This window comes from Athene cunicularia (assembly GCF_003259725.1).
Source record: "Athene cunicularia isolate RWA chromosome 12 unlocalized genomic scaffold, athCun1 chr12_part1, whole genome shotgun sequence".
Taxonomy (NCBI): domain Eukaryota; kingdom Metazoa; phylum Chordata; class Aves; order Strigiformes; family Strigidae; genus Athene; species Athene cunicularia.
Window position 1 is genome coordinate 16,443,553 of NW_020799116.1, and position 13,432 is coordinate 16,456,984.

The 13,432-nt window shown below is 61.7% G+C and overlaps 2 protein-coding genes across 2 annotated transcripts; one reads left to right on the forward strand and one right to left on the reverse strand.

The window, feature by feature from the left end:
* Window positions 1-2,143: 2,143 nt before the first annotated feature.
* On the forward strand, window positions 2,144-10,359 carry GRM2 (glutamate metabotropic receptor 2). Its single transcript, XM_026857148.1, has 5 exons — window positions 2,144-2,781; window positions 5,157-5,994; window positions 6,702-7,765; window positions 8,619-8,793; window positions 9,257-10,359. Exons 1-5 carry the CDS (start codon window positions 2,323-2,325, stop codon window positions 9,328-9,330), a joined length of 2,610 nt encoding a protein of 869 aa, XP_026712949.1. The 5' UTR covers window positions 2,144-2,322; the 3' UTR covers window positions 9,331-10,359.
* A 49-nt stretch (window positions 10,360-10,408) lies between these two features.
* Window positions 10,409-13,385, reverse strand: RRP9 (ribosomal RNA processing 9, U3 small nucleolar RNA binding protein). Its single transcript, XM_026857587.1, has 12 exons — window positions 13,293-13,385; window positions 13,142-13,183; window positions 12,783-12,909; window positions 12,442-12,566; window positions 12,098-12,190; window positions 11,898-11,998; window positions 11,635-11,769; window positions 11,384-11,446; window positions 11,153-11,298; window positions 10,984-11,063; window positions 10,790-10,863; window positions 10,409-10,693 (listed from the first exon to the last, which is right to left on the reverse strand). The coding sequence occupies exons 1-12, from the start codon at window positions 13,383-13,385 to the stop codon at window positions 10,588-10,590; spliced, it is 1,185 nt and encodes a 394-aa protein (XP_026713388.1). The 3' UTR covers window positions 10,409-10,587.
* Between the last annotated feature and the right edge of the window lie 47 nt (window positions 13,386-13,432).

A 13,432-nucleotide genomic window follows, 5' to 3' on the forward strand; every position in this document is an offset into this window, starting at 1 on the left:
GGCCAGAGCTGCGCCAGCTCCCCTCGTCCTCGCCTCCCCGACACCCCACTCTCCCACCAGGCTGGGCAAGAGCAGCCTGTGGTGGCGGGGGGTGCTGGGGCGAGCACCCCGGGGAAGGCGCTTTGGCCCCACGAGGCACCGGGGCTCACAGGCCGTGGGGCAGGTGGGAGGTGGGAGGTGGGGGGTCCTGGCGGAGCTCGGTGGCGGTAGGACCTCCAGGGACCCCCGGGGGAGGTGGCGATGGCGGCTTGTGCAAGGCGGGCTCACCCCGCGCCCCCCCAGCGCTGCTGCTCTCACACAGGCCCGGGCCACCCCGAAGGGCGGTGGTGTCAGAGGGGGTCAGGTCTTCTGGCTGGGGGTGGGTGGGAGGCGCTCGGGGCTCGGAAGAGCAACGGCACCTTCTCACCCATCCTACTCACCGGCGCTTTCGGGAGAGGAGGCTGCCAGCGACCGGCAGCTTCCCCGCGCACCGTGGCCATCGGGCTGGACTCGGTCTGCCCTGCCGGGTGCTTCACTTCCCCAGATGTTGTCCAGCTGTTCCAGCGGGGCTGTCCTCCCCCCAGCACCGTGCCAACCCAGCTGAGCAGCTTCAGGGATGGCTGCAGCCTTGCTCACGGCGTTCCTCGGGGCTCACTGCAGGGTGGGTGATGGTTCGCCCTTTCCAGAGAGCTCTGCCTGAAGGTGCCTTTCATCTGGCGGGTCCTGTCAGCTGCTCCAGTGGAGCTGGACCCCAAGAAGCCAGCTCCCGGTGTTGCCAGACCCCTGTGCCAGGCTCATCCTGCTGCTGATGGGCTCCATCAATAATCCATGTTCCTGCGGCCTCTTTCCTGCTTGAGGAAACCCTGCGTCCCTCAAAAGCATTCACTGCCTGAAATAAGGCATCTTCCCCAACCTCCTTCAAATTTGGGGGTCAGATAGGAGATGCCCTGAGGCAGCTGGGGGCTTGTCACAGGCAGGCAGCACCTGGTGACAAGAACTTTGGGGCACAGAGGAAGAGGAGGGGGTCTCCATGCATCTCACAACCCCAACCTGCTGTGCCCTGTGCCACACTCCTGCCTGCATCCCCCTGGGCATCACGGCTGGCTCCGGCTGTTTGCCAGAGTGCTCCTGCAGCCCCCAGCATTGCCTGACTGGGAGCACTGTGGGGGCATCGAGGGGTGCCCTGCTCCTGCTCGGGGAGAGCAGCCTCAGGACTGGCTGTGGGGGGCTGCAGGGGGGGCAGCACTCTCCAGCATCGCCCTCCCACCGCATGTGTCCCCATGAGCACCCTGCTGTGCTGGGCTGCGGTGAGCCCCAGGACCTGCCGTGGCACCAGCAGCTTCCCGCGCTGGAGCAGCCTGAGGTTTCTGGGCTGTCAGGGGGTGTCCTTCTCCCACGGCCCCCAAAACGCTGGCCCTGCGGGATTTCAGCAGTCGGCTTCAAATAGGAAACAAATCTCTCCCGTGGTTTGGGAAAAGACAACTGATCTCCGAGGGGACTGCATCTCCTGCCAAAAAAAGGCCTGCCTGCTGCAAAAGCCTTTGATTCCCCCGCGCCTCCGTGCTTTCTGCAGAGGGAGTCAGCAAACCTGGCTCTTACTTTTACTGAAATCTCTGAATTTAGTATACAGGGAAGGAAGGGGGGTGGTGAGAGAACAGACTCTAAAGCACCACGGCTGCCGGAGCCCACCCCGTGCATCACTGCAGGAGGATGAAGCCATGGGCAGCACTGGGGGCAGCAGCAGGCCGGGTGGGCTCCGGGGCTCCGGGATGGGAATTAAAATATAGTGGTGGCTGGGTGCTGCAGGCACGGTGGGCTCATGGCCGGCTGCTTTTGGCAGCATTCTTGGAGGTCAGGAGCTGTGGGCACCCCTGATGCATGGGTTGGGAGCTCGGCTTGGAGCTGGCATTGCCTCTGCCTGCCCAGCCTGGGCCCCCTGCTCCAGGTGACATCCCTGCCCAGGTGACCTCCCAGGCTCCTTCCCTTCCTCAAGGTTTTAGGGGCTAGCAAGTTGTCCCCCAACAGGCTGCTCTGCACCCCAGATCGGAGGGAACAGGGATGGGCGGCACAAGCAGGCTCATGCCCTTGCTTGCCCATGCAGCACTGGCATTGCCCATGGGGACAGTCCCTGTCTCGCCTTGCAGCCCACAGACCCAGTGGCTTTTCTCTTTGCTTTTCCAGGTGCTGAGGGCTCTGCCAGGGCAGCACGACCCCCCTCCTGCTGACACCACGCCGCGCCACCCCCCACCACCCAATGCCTGGGGACTGCCTGCCCTCACCTTGACGGGTGGCAGTGGGTGAGACGGGGTGGCGCGGGTCCCCTGGCCAGCGCCAGCACACCCCATGGCGGTCCCCTTGGCCGCCTGGCTGTGGCTGATGCGCATGGTCACCTGCCTGGCCGCTGGGCACGGCATGGCTGGCAAAAAGGAGATCAGCATGGATGGGGACCTGGTGATCGGGGGCCTCTTCCCTGTCCATGAGAAAGGAGTGGGGAGCGAAGACTGCGGCAAGATCAACGAGCACCGGGGCATCCAGCGCCTGGAGGCCATGCTCTTCGCTCTGGACGAGATCAACAAGGACGGGAGCATCCTGCCAGGGGTGAAGCTGGGCGCCCACATTCTTGACACCTGCTCCAAGGACACCTATGCCCTCGAGCAGTCCCTCGACTTTGTCCGTGCCTCCCTCACCAGGGTGGACGGCTCTGAGCACATCTGCCCTGACGGCTCCTACGCCGTCCACGACGACGTGCCCACTGCCATCACTGGTGTCATCGGGGGCTCCTACAGTGACGTTTCCATCCAGGTACCCACCAGACTACCCTCCAGACAAGAGGGGCTCAGATGGGGCTGGGGGGTTGGTTGTCAGAAATGGCATGGGGGCAGGCAAAACTCCCAATGTAGCAGTGCGATGGTGCCACTGCCAGTGTGGCACAGGGATGCTCTCGTGTCCCTCGCAGTGATGTTTTGCCCCTTTCTGCAATGGTAAGGGAATGTCAGCCTGGCAACTGAGAGAGCCAACTCTCTGCTACTGGGGAGGGGCTGCAGCTCTGATGGTGGCCAGGGTTCCTTTGGGGGCTGTGGGGAGCCCCCCACCTGCCATAAGCCATGTGAGCTGAGCCAGTGGATCCATCCCACAAAGGGACAGGGGTTTATTCCCCTCCTTGGGTTGTGGTGGCAAGCGCAGCTCCTCAGCCCAGGATGATCTCAGTGCTCAGGTCCCCACTGTCCTCGGTGCCACCATGCTGCCATGTCTGTTGCTGCTGCCAACAGGCCTGGATGGTGTGAGCTGCCTCTCGACAGTGCCAGTCCTGGTCCCTGGCCTGCCATGTCCTGGTGTGGGCCTGGAGAAGGACACTAGCCCTCTCCTGCCTGACGTATGCCACCAGCACCCGCAGGCGCTGCTCGTCCCGCCAATGGTGACCGCACAATGCCACCAGGCCTGGATGTGACAGGCGCTGTGGGGGGCCACCTCCAGCCCCTGGCAGACCAACTGTCCCCACCACCAGGCCTTGATGGCCACAGCTGTGCCGTGGCTGTCCCGGTCCCTCCCTGGCCAGTATAGTGCTGGGTGGTGCAGCTGCTGTGGTGCCCTGGCTGTCCCTGGGCGCTGCTGTGGTGCAGGAGCGGGGTTCAGCTCACTGGAGTGAGGTCCAGCTCACCTCCATCCCCTGTGGGATGGGTGGGTGGCCGGGGAAAGGGACATGCCCCAGCATGGATGTGACACTTCTGATGTCAGAAGGGTGCCGAGGACACTGTGGTGGGGATGTGGGGACACTGCTCCCAGCAGGCAGTGCCCAGCATGAGGGGGCACCATTCCCTCTGCTCCCACAAACCCAGCCCACGAGGTGCTGCTGGCTGTGAGGGGGCACCTGCCTCTGAGGGGCTCAGCCATAGGGCTGCCTGGCCAGGGCAGGGTGGTCACAGGGGGCCACTGCCCCCATGTCCACAGTGATCCCACAGGAACAGGCACTTTGAGCCTCAGACCCTGGCTGTCACCTGGGTGGGGTGCAGCTCAGTCCCCAAAACTGCAGCTCTGCAAACCCGGAGGCTGGCTTCAGCAAGCAGAAGCCATTCCGAGTGTGCGGGCAGCAGTGAGGCCGGCTGAGTCCTGGGGGCTGCTGGTGGACCACGCTTGCTAAGTTTTAATTAGTCCCCAGGGTGTGTCAAACCATGTCTGCTGGTCCCCAAGGTCCCTGCATCTCCCCAGCTGTGGAGCAGAGGATGCCAGGACCGGGTGATGGAGGCAGCACGCTGGTCAGACCAGGCGGGCGCTTGTCCCTTCCCTTGCTGGAGGACCTGGAGTGTCCCCGTGGCCGGGGGCACTGTCCCAGCCCCGGGCAGGCAGGTGGCGGGGCGGGCAGCCCATGTGCTGCCCGGGGAGCGCGAGCGATGCTGGGGCAGCCTGGTGGGCTGGCAGCTGCTGTCGTGCGGCGAGGTCAGGCAGCAGCGTTTCTGTGCTCGGGGGCCTTCTTGCCATTAGGGGACTTCGTCGTTGAGAACATTTGTCCACGTTAATTAAGCTGTGTCTCTCGCCTGGGGAGCAGCGAGATGTGGGCAGGCTCACCAGCCCCACTGGCATGCCTGAGCCCCCCCCATTGCTGCTCCAAGATCCTGGGTTTTTAGCAGCCTCATTAGCAGGGTTTTTTTCCCCTTTGAAGCTAACGAGGGCTTCTGCTGAGCAGCTGGAAGGTGCTGGTCCCACCGGGGCTCCCAAAGCAGGATGAGCAGGTGCCAGTACCCAGGCTCAGCTCTGCAGCCCCCCCCGGGCTGCGTAGGGAGCTCTGCCCTGGCTCCCAGCCCCCAGAGCCCTTCTCCCCTGTGCCATGGAGCTGCCAGGTGCCCTGGATTTCTCCTTGCCCACCAGTGTCTTGCACAGGTTGCCACTAACCCATTTATCTCCTCCCCAGCCTCAAATTTCAGAGGGGAGTGCATGAAATACTAGGGGGAAAAAAAAACAAACAAAAAACCCCCACGTCTGAGGGCTTAGGCAACCCTGTGAATGTGCCATCTGTCTGTCCGTCTCTACCAACCAGGACCCTCCAGGTGGGGGGTTGCTCATCAGCCCTGTGGTTGTGCTTGGAGCACCATGCACCACTTGGTGTTGGGTAGGGGTCCTCTGGTGGGAAGGTCTCTCGCGGGGCCATATCTTCAGGCGCTCACCTCTGCTCCTCTGCACAGGTGGCCAACCTGCTGCGGCTCTTCCAGATCCCACAGATCAGCTATGCCTCCACCAGCGCCAAGCTCAGCGACAAGTCCCGCTACGACTACTTTGCCCGCACCGTCCCACCAGACTTCTACCAAGCCAAAGCCATGGCAGAGATCCTCCGCTTTTTCAACTGGACCTACGTCTCCACCGTGGCCTCGGAGGGTGACTATGGGGAGACAGGGATTGAGGCCTTTGAGCAAGAAGCCCGCATGCGCAACATCTGCATCGCCACCTCGGAGAAGGTGGGGCGCTCCATGAACAAGAAGACCTACGATGGGGTGGTCCGGGCTCTGCTGCAGAAGCCCAATGCCAGAGTGGTTGTGCTGTTCACCCGAAGCGAAGATGCCCGGGAGCTTCTGGCAGCTGCCCAGCGAGCCAATGTGTCCTTCACATGGGTGGCCAGTGATGGGTGGGGAGCCCTGGAGAGCGTGGTGGCTGGGAGCGAAGCGGTGGCAGAGGGAGCCATCACCATTGAACTAGCAGCATACCCCATTAAGGAATTTGCTTCCTATTTCCTTAACCTCCACCCCTACAATAACAGCCGAAATCCCTGGTTTCGGGAGTTTTGGGAGCAGAAGTTCAAGTGCAGCCTCCACATGCAGGACTGTAGCCGGTACTCCCTCAAGACAGGCAAGTTTGAGCCAGAGTCCAAGATCACGTTCGTGGTCAATGCAGTCTATGCCATGGCTCACTCTCTCCACAACATGCACCAGGCACTGTGTCCCAATGCCACCAAGCTCTGCGATGCCATGAAGCCTGTCAATGGCAAAAGATTCTACAAGGACTTTATGCTCAATGTTAATTTTGATGGTGAGTCCAGAGATGGAGATGGGTTTTATCTGCCTGACTGGAAAGGGATGGGTGGAGGGGCAGGGAAGAGCAAGGAGACCAAAATTCATCCCAAGACCCTTCAATTCCTCTACAGAGGGACCCCTGTGCCATGGGCTGTGGTTGAACCAGGATGCCAACAGCTCACCATCAACTGTGGGAGGAAATCCAGGCCTTCTGTATCCAGTGTGGAAAAGCTGGTGACCAACTCCATCCTGCTACAGCTGGGTGGGGGGACCCTCCAAGAACATAGGTCCTTGGAGACCTCACTTGCAATTGTCATGATTTATTCACATTTCAGAGATTAAACTAGAGGATTAAACTGGAGGATTACCCTTGATCAAGAACCCATGTAGTTAGGGGTGAATTAGAAGTGTGCTCTCTCTGACTTGGGCTGAGCCTGGCTACCCAGGTGTCACTGAGAGCCACAGAGGCTGCAAAATTGCCTGCTTTGCCCCTGCAGAGCTGACTGGGGCTGCCGAGCTATTAGGCATGTGGGGAGGAAGTTCTTCACCTTTGTTTTTCTGCTCCTAACGTGCGCACAGGCAGCAAGCATGAGAGTGAAGGCAGGGAACAGGTTGGACGTTTGCCTGTGGCCATGGTGGGATGTGACCCTTTGAAGGAGCCCTGCCTCCAGGCCGGCAGCTCTCCTGCCCCATGGCAGTGATTGTCTCCCCTTCTCTCCCCAGCTCCATTCAAGCCAGCAGACACCAAGAGCATCGTTCGATTTGACCGCTACGGCGATGGGATTGGGCGCTACAATATCTTCAACTATCACCACATGGACGGGCGGTATCGGTATCAGAAGGTGGGCTACTGGGCTGAGGGGCTTATCCTCAACACCAGCCTCATCTCGTGGGCTGGGACCTCCATCCCTGTGTCCCAGTGCAGCGACCCCTGCAAGAAGAATGAGATAAAGAGCATGCAGCCTGGAGACATATGCTGCTGGATCTGCATCCCCTGCCAGCCCTACGAGTACTTGCTGGATGAGTTCACCTGCATGGACTGTGGTCTCGGTTACTGGCCCAACGAGACCCTGAATGGCTGCTACGAGTTGCCCCAAGAGTACATTCGCTGGAAAGACGTCTGGGCCATTGGTCCTGTCACTATCTCTTGCCTGGGTTTTATCTCCACCCTCTTTGTTTTTGGAGTCTTCCTGAAGAACAATGACACTCCCATCGTGAAGGCCTCTGGCCGGGAGCTCTGCTACATTCTCCTGACTGGGGTCCTCATGTGCTACAGCATGACCTTCATCTTCATTGCGAAGCCCTCCACCGAGGTGTGCACGCTCCGGCGCCTGGGGCTGGGCACGTCCTTCGCTGTCTGCTATTCAGCCCTTTTGACCAAGACGAACCGCATCGCCAGGATCTTCAGCGGGGTGAAGGAAGGGGTCCAGCGCCCCCGGTTCATAAGCCCCACATCACAGGTGGTCATCTGCATGGCCCTCATCTCTTGCCAGCTGATCATCGTTATCATCTGGCTGCTGGTGGAGACCCCCGGCACAGGCAAGGAGACCGAGCCTGACAAGAGGTACATTGTCACCCTCAAGTGCAACAACCGTGACTCCAACATGCTCATTTCGCTCACCTACAATGTCCTCTTGATTGTCCTCTGCACGGTCTATGCCTTCAAGACACGGAAATGCCCTGAAAACTTCAATGAGGCCAAGTTCATTGGGTTCACCATGTACACGACCTGCATCATCTGGCTGGCCTTCCTGCCCATCTTCTATGTGACCTCCAGCGACTACCGAGTAAGAGCTTAAGTTTTGGGGAGGATCTAACAGGGCTTGATCTGGTCCTGGTGATGTGGCTCCCACAGTGTTTGTGGTTAGGATGGGGCATGGACCTGGGGAAGGGTCTTTGGCCATGGATTTCGTGATGGTCACCCTTCATTGGGGCGTTTGGGACCAAGTGAACGGTGGCTGAAGGGCTGTGGCAGAGGGGGCAATGGGTCCTAGGGAGAACATTCCCCCGCCTTGATGGATTGTTTGCCTTGATGGACTGTTTTCTAGGGTGAGGCTGGGAAATGGCCCTGAGACCAGACCTCCAGACTCCCCAGGCTGACCATGGAGGAGTGATAGCCATCCTTCAGCCTTGCAAAACACAGGAACGAGACACCCCTCACCCAGGGCATGAATGCCAACCCCAGGGCTAGCATGGTCCCTGGGGAGCCGAGCAGTGCCAGGGACTGGGAAGCATGGGGTGCACCCTGTAGCACCTCAACTTCCCTGGCAAGCGTGGGCACCCAGACACATTCTTGTTGGGCCTGGAGGACTTGATGGGGGCAGCTGTAGCTGGGGGCTTCCAGAGAGGACCTATGTTCCCCAGTGGGAGTACTCAAAGCAGAATGTTGGCAAGGCTGGAGGTGCTGCTCAGGGTGTACCCACTTTACAGGGGCAGCATGTCCCCATCAGGGCAGTGCCCACCCTCTGCCCATGGGTCTCCAGTGGGTCCACCCTCACAGAGGGACCTGGGGTGGGGTGGGCTGTCCCCAGGGAGTGCAGGCAGCAGCTTCTGTCTGGTGCCACAATGAGGGCTTTGTCCTGCCCCGCTCAGGGCAGAGGGCTGGTGGCAGGAGCACCTGACGTCTACTCCCATCTCCAGGTCCAGACCACCACCATGTGCATCTCGGTGAGCCTCAGTGGCACCGTGGTCCTCGGCTGCCTCTTCACCCCCAAGCTCCACATCATACTCTTCCAGCCGCAGAAGAATGTGGCCAGCCACCGTGTGGGCACCGCTCGGTTCAGCGTGGCAGCCGCCAGCTCCAGCCAATCCCATGGTGAGCACAGTGGGGCTGGAGAAGGGCTGTGGGGGGCAGCAGCCCCTTTCTGGCGGGGGGGTGGGAGCACCCATCAGGGGCCCCTGAACGAAAGTGGTGTGCAGGATAGGGCATGGCTGGAAGTGGGGGAATGGAAGACGCTGTGTCGCCTATGGCTCATGCCTGTCCCCTGACCCAATCCCCCATCTCCTGTGGCTGCAAGCTCTGAGGCTGCAGCAGGGCCTTCTAGTGGGGGTAACTGTTCCCGGGCAGGGGCCAGGGCCTGTCATTGCCCTGAGGGGACATGGCCACCCCAAGCACTCAACACCCTGGCCCCGAGGGGATGTGGCCACCCTGGGCACCCTCCAAGCCAGCCCCAGGGGCTGCAGCTCCCCAGGCACCCATCGTTCATAGCAGTATGATGCCCTGGGGAGATGCTGCTGCCAGACCCCAACACACCCCTGACTGTTGCCTTCCCGGCCAGGCTCAGCCTCGCAGTACGTGCCCACGGTGTGCAACGGCCGTGAGGTGGTGGACTCGACGACGTCATCCTTGTGAAGGACGGGGGGGGGGCCAGGCCATGGTGCTGCTGCTCCTGTCTGCGGCTGCTCTGCACCCCGGCTCCCTCCCCAGGGACAGCAGCGCCCGTGGCATGGCCACTCGGGTGCCAGAGGCAGCTGGGAAGCTCAGCCCCTGTCCCTGCACGAGCTACACATCCCATGTGTTGGGTCACGGTACGTGTCACCCTTCCCTTGCACTGAGCCACGTTACACGTCCCCTGTACTGAGCCGTGGTGAACATCCCTGCTCCCCTGAACCGAGCCGTGGTGTACATCTCCCCCAGCACCTGCACTGAGCCATGGTGCGCATCCCCCTGTCCCTTGCACTGAGCCATGGCGAACATCCCTCCAAGACACCTGCACTGAGCCGTTGTGCACCCCCACGCCCCTGCACTGAGCCATGGTGCTTGTCCCCCCCAGCCCCTTCCCTGCGCTGCAGTGCTCAGCCCCCACTCCCCGCACTGAACTGTGGTGCAAGCCCCGCCCCTTGTCCCTTGCCCTGAGCCCTGGTGCACACCCTGTCCCTTGCACAGAGCTGTGGCACAGAACCCATCTCCCTCTCACCAAGCCACGTTGCAACACCCACTTTGCTTGCACCGAGCCATGCTGCACCTCCCGCTCCCTCCACGCCAAGCCCTGTGCCGGCACATGCTGCCCTCACCCCATCACCCACCCCATGTTCCCAGTGCTGGGCCTTTCCCGTCATCCCCTATGCCAGGCTCTGCACCGTGTCACCCTTCCCCCCGTGCTTTGCACAGTTTCACCCTCTCCTCCTCCTTTTTGGCCCCAGGAAAGCTGCCAAATGCTGCCGGGCTGGGCCCAAGCCCCCTCCAACCCTCCCCTCACTGCGTGTAGTGCTGCTCACTCCTTTGTGAGAGACGGGGCAGGAGCAGGGGCAAACACCCGCTGCCCCCCCAGCCCTGCAGAGCTTGGGGTGGGTCCGGCAGGGGCTGAGGGCAAGTAACAGGACCTAGGTATTTAAGTCCAACCACGTTTTTAAGAGTAGATTTTTTTCTGTGAGCGAGAGTGTGAATTTTTTTTTGTAATTTATGTAAATAAAAGTGGTTTTGGTTGTTTTTTTTTTTAAATGGACTCTTCCAGAGCTCAGGTCCAGCTGAACCTGAGGGAAAGGGACAGGCCCTCGCAGAGGGCAGAGTCCCACCAGCCCCAGGAGGGTGGGTGCATGAAGGACGCAGGACCCAGCTCCAGGGACAGGGGTTTAATGATCCAGCTCCAGCATCTCCAAGAGCAGAGGGCTAGGAGCTGTCAGGGACTTCAGGGCTGGGGGCTGCGGCCCTCCCTTTCAGGGGGATGATGCAGATGCTGTTTTTGGCTTCTTTGACTCTCCACCACCGGCCAAGCCTGTAGATGAGAGAGATGGGGGTCACACTCTGCCAAGGACCAGAGGAGAACGGGGCACTGCACCCCCAGTCAGCACCAGGGAGGGGGGAACAGTACCGGTGCTCCTGTCCAATGCCAGCCACGAGGAAGTCACCAGCTGCTGAGAACTTGAGGCTGTTGACAAAACCCACCTGGAATCCAGGACGGGGCAGGGGTGAGGGGCTCCTGCAGCCTCCTCCTGCCACCCACAGAGGGCAGACCCTGCCAAGAGATCTCCCCCAGCCCAGCATCTCCAACCTCCCCATTCATACCAAGGGGATGTCCCAGAGGGGCTCCAGCTTCCGAAATCCCTCTCCACACTTCCAGAGCTTCACACTAGCGCTGTGGGAGCCTGGGGCAGAGAGAGGAGACTGCCATGCACCCCGACCCGGGGGAGGGAGCAGGACATCGTCCCCATACACCTAAACCTCTGCCACACACCTGTAGCCAGGAGATCACTGTTGCGCAGGGCGGCCACTGCTGAGATCCAGTATGGCTGCTGCAGGCCCTGGGCGTCCTGCATGCCATGTGCCTGCCGGGCCAGCGCCAGCGGCTTCTTCTTCGTCAGCCCCCACAGGGCTACGGACCTGTCAGGGAGGGGAGGGGAGGGGTGAGGGGGCTGAGCGGGGTGTCATCTGCCCACTCTGGGAACCATTGTGGCCCCGTGCTCACCCGTCATCAGCACCTGATACCATGTGCTCTTCATTGATGAGCTGGATGCAGTCGATGGAGCCCCTGTGAAGAGAAAGGGCAACTGCCATCAGTTAGGAGCGTGTGTTACGATCCTCTTGAGGAGTCAAGGGCTCACTGGGGCATCAGCATCCCCAGGGTACCAGCAGGCTCCCAGTGGTGCTTGGCACTCGCACAGTGCTGCCCCAGACAGACCTGCCTGTCCCCAGCCCCCTCTCCCTCCCCAGACCTACTGGTGTCCATAAAACACGAGCTGCGACTCCTCGGGGATCTTCCAGAGGCGCACGGTGCCATCCCGTCCCCCCGCTGTCACACAGCACTCCCGGCTCAGGCTGTCCAGCCCTGTGACAACATCCTGGTGCCCAAAGCTGGAGGAGGAAATGGCAAAGGGCTGCGGCAAGCATGGCCCTCTGCCACCTCACCTTCCTTGGGGACACCGGTGCATCCCGGGGCTGTTGGGTCAGTGGGTTTCCCCCCCCACCACCCCAGGTCTTACAGGGTCTCCACATATGCGTTTTCTGCCACGTTCCAGACCTTGACGCAGCGGTCGTGGGAGGCACTGTACAGCTGGTGTGTGCCCTTTCGGAAGGACAGACCCTGTGGACAGACGGACGGACACGGGCACAGCAGTGAGGGGCGCCAGGGAGGACCTGGCTGCTGGCCCCACAGGCATCGCAGTCGATTCCCCTGACTCACCGAGACGGCGTCGCGGTGCCCGGTGAAGATGTGCAGGCGCTTGCAGGTGACTGTGTCCCAGATCATGATCAGCTTGTTCCTGTCTCCCGTGGCCTGGCAGACAGCAGGGGATACCTGAGACCTGCCCCTCGGAGGCACGTGGCCCGGCCCAGCCTCCACTCTCACCCCATGTGCTTTGGGGTGTCCCAGGGAGCAATTCTCAACTCCAGTGGGGGAAGGGGCTGCTTTAACCCAGCCAGGTACATCTGGGCATGAGACACTGACCCCAGGACCCGGGGAGGAGATGCACTCCCCACGGCCACCTCTCTGCCCCATGCGGCAGCACCAACCCCCTCTGCCCGTACCAGGTACTTGCCATCCGACGAGATGGCCATGCAGAGGACGTGGGATGCATGCCCCATGTGCTGCTCCTCGGTGCCCTTCTTCCCCCCAGGCACCACGCACAGCCTCTTCCCGCTCTCCACGTCCCCTACAGGAAAGGCATCACCGTCACCCACTGGGAGCCTCCCACCACTCCAGAAAGCGCCGGGAGCCTCCCACAGAGCCCAAAATGATGCACGTGCGAATCCCCGGAGGGGTCAGGGGCTAAGCCACCTCCATGGACACCCACAGTCCTGCTGCTGTGGGGTCCCTGCAGGTGTCAGGCTGGGGGAACAGCCAGTTGCGGCCCCAAGAAAACACTTGCATTTGATGAGGGAGCCGTCCTTGGAAGCGGAAAAGATGAACCGGTCATCTGGAGAGATGACCAGGCAGGTGACGGGCAGCTGGTGTCCCCGCAGCACGCGGATGCTGGCCGGATCCGGAGGCTGCACCTGCAGGGAGAGCGGGATGTGAGCTGGACTGCCCTGGCCTCTTCTCTGGGCACAGGGGTACCCCAGCACGGCACCCTCCCCTCTCCAGGGCGCCAGGAGATGGCACCCCTGGGTGGGAGAAGGGCCCTGCTCCTGTAGTCAGCACGGTAACTCAGGGTGCCAGCCGGGGCTGTACCCGAGCATCCCCCAAAGCCAGCACTTACTGTCTGGTACCCCAGGGCTGGGCACTTACATCTTTGGCGACCTGGCGCTGCAGCCGGCCCTTCTGCTCGAGCTGGGGAAGAAGCAGGGGGCTCAGCAGGGGAGGCCCCGGCCCCGCGGGAGCACGGCAGAGCCCACTGCCACCAGGACCAAGGGGACGCGCCCGGGGCCCCCCTGCTCACCACGTCCTCCTTCAGCCGGTTGCCGATGAGATCCACCGGCTGGGTCTCCTCCTCTTCCTCCTCCTCCGCCCGCTCCTCCTCTGCGGCGGACATAGTGCATGAGGGCCGGGGTCAGCGCCCGGGGCCGCCCCGCCGGGGCT

Bases quoted from the DNA above. Each gene is read 5' to 3' on its own strand.
- GRM2 (XM_026857148.1), top strand. From the start codon at position 2,323: ATGGCGGTCCCCTTGGCCGCCTGGCTGTGGCTGATGCGCATGGTCACC. The intron at 5,995-6,701 runs GTGAGTCCAGAG...TTCTCTCCCCAG, and splicing joins GCTCAATGTTAATTTTGATG to CTCCATTCAAGCCAGCAGAC. The intron at 7,766-8,618 runs GTAAGAGCTTAA...TCCCATCTCCAG, and splicing joins TGACCTCCAGCGACTACCGA to GTCCAGACCACCACCATGTG.
- RRP9 (XM_026857587.1), bottom strand. From the start codon at position 13,385: ATGTCCGCCGCAGAGGAGGAGCGGGCGGAGGAGGAGGAAGAGGAGGAG. The intron at 12,910-13,141 runs GTAAGTGCCCAG...CTCTCCCTGCAG, and splicing joins AGCGCCAGGTCGCCAAAGAT to GTGCAGCCTCCGGATCCGGC. The intron at 11,447-11,634 runs GTAGGTCTGGGG...TTCTCTTCACAG, and splicing joins CTCGTGTTTTATGGACACCA to GGGCTCCATCGACTGCATCC.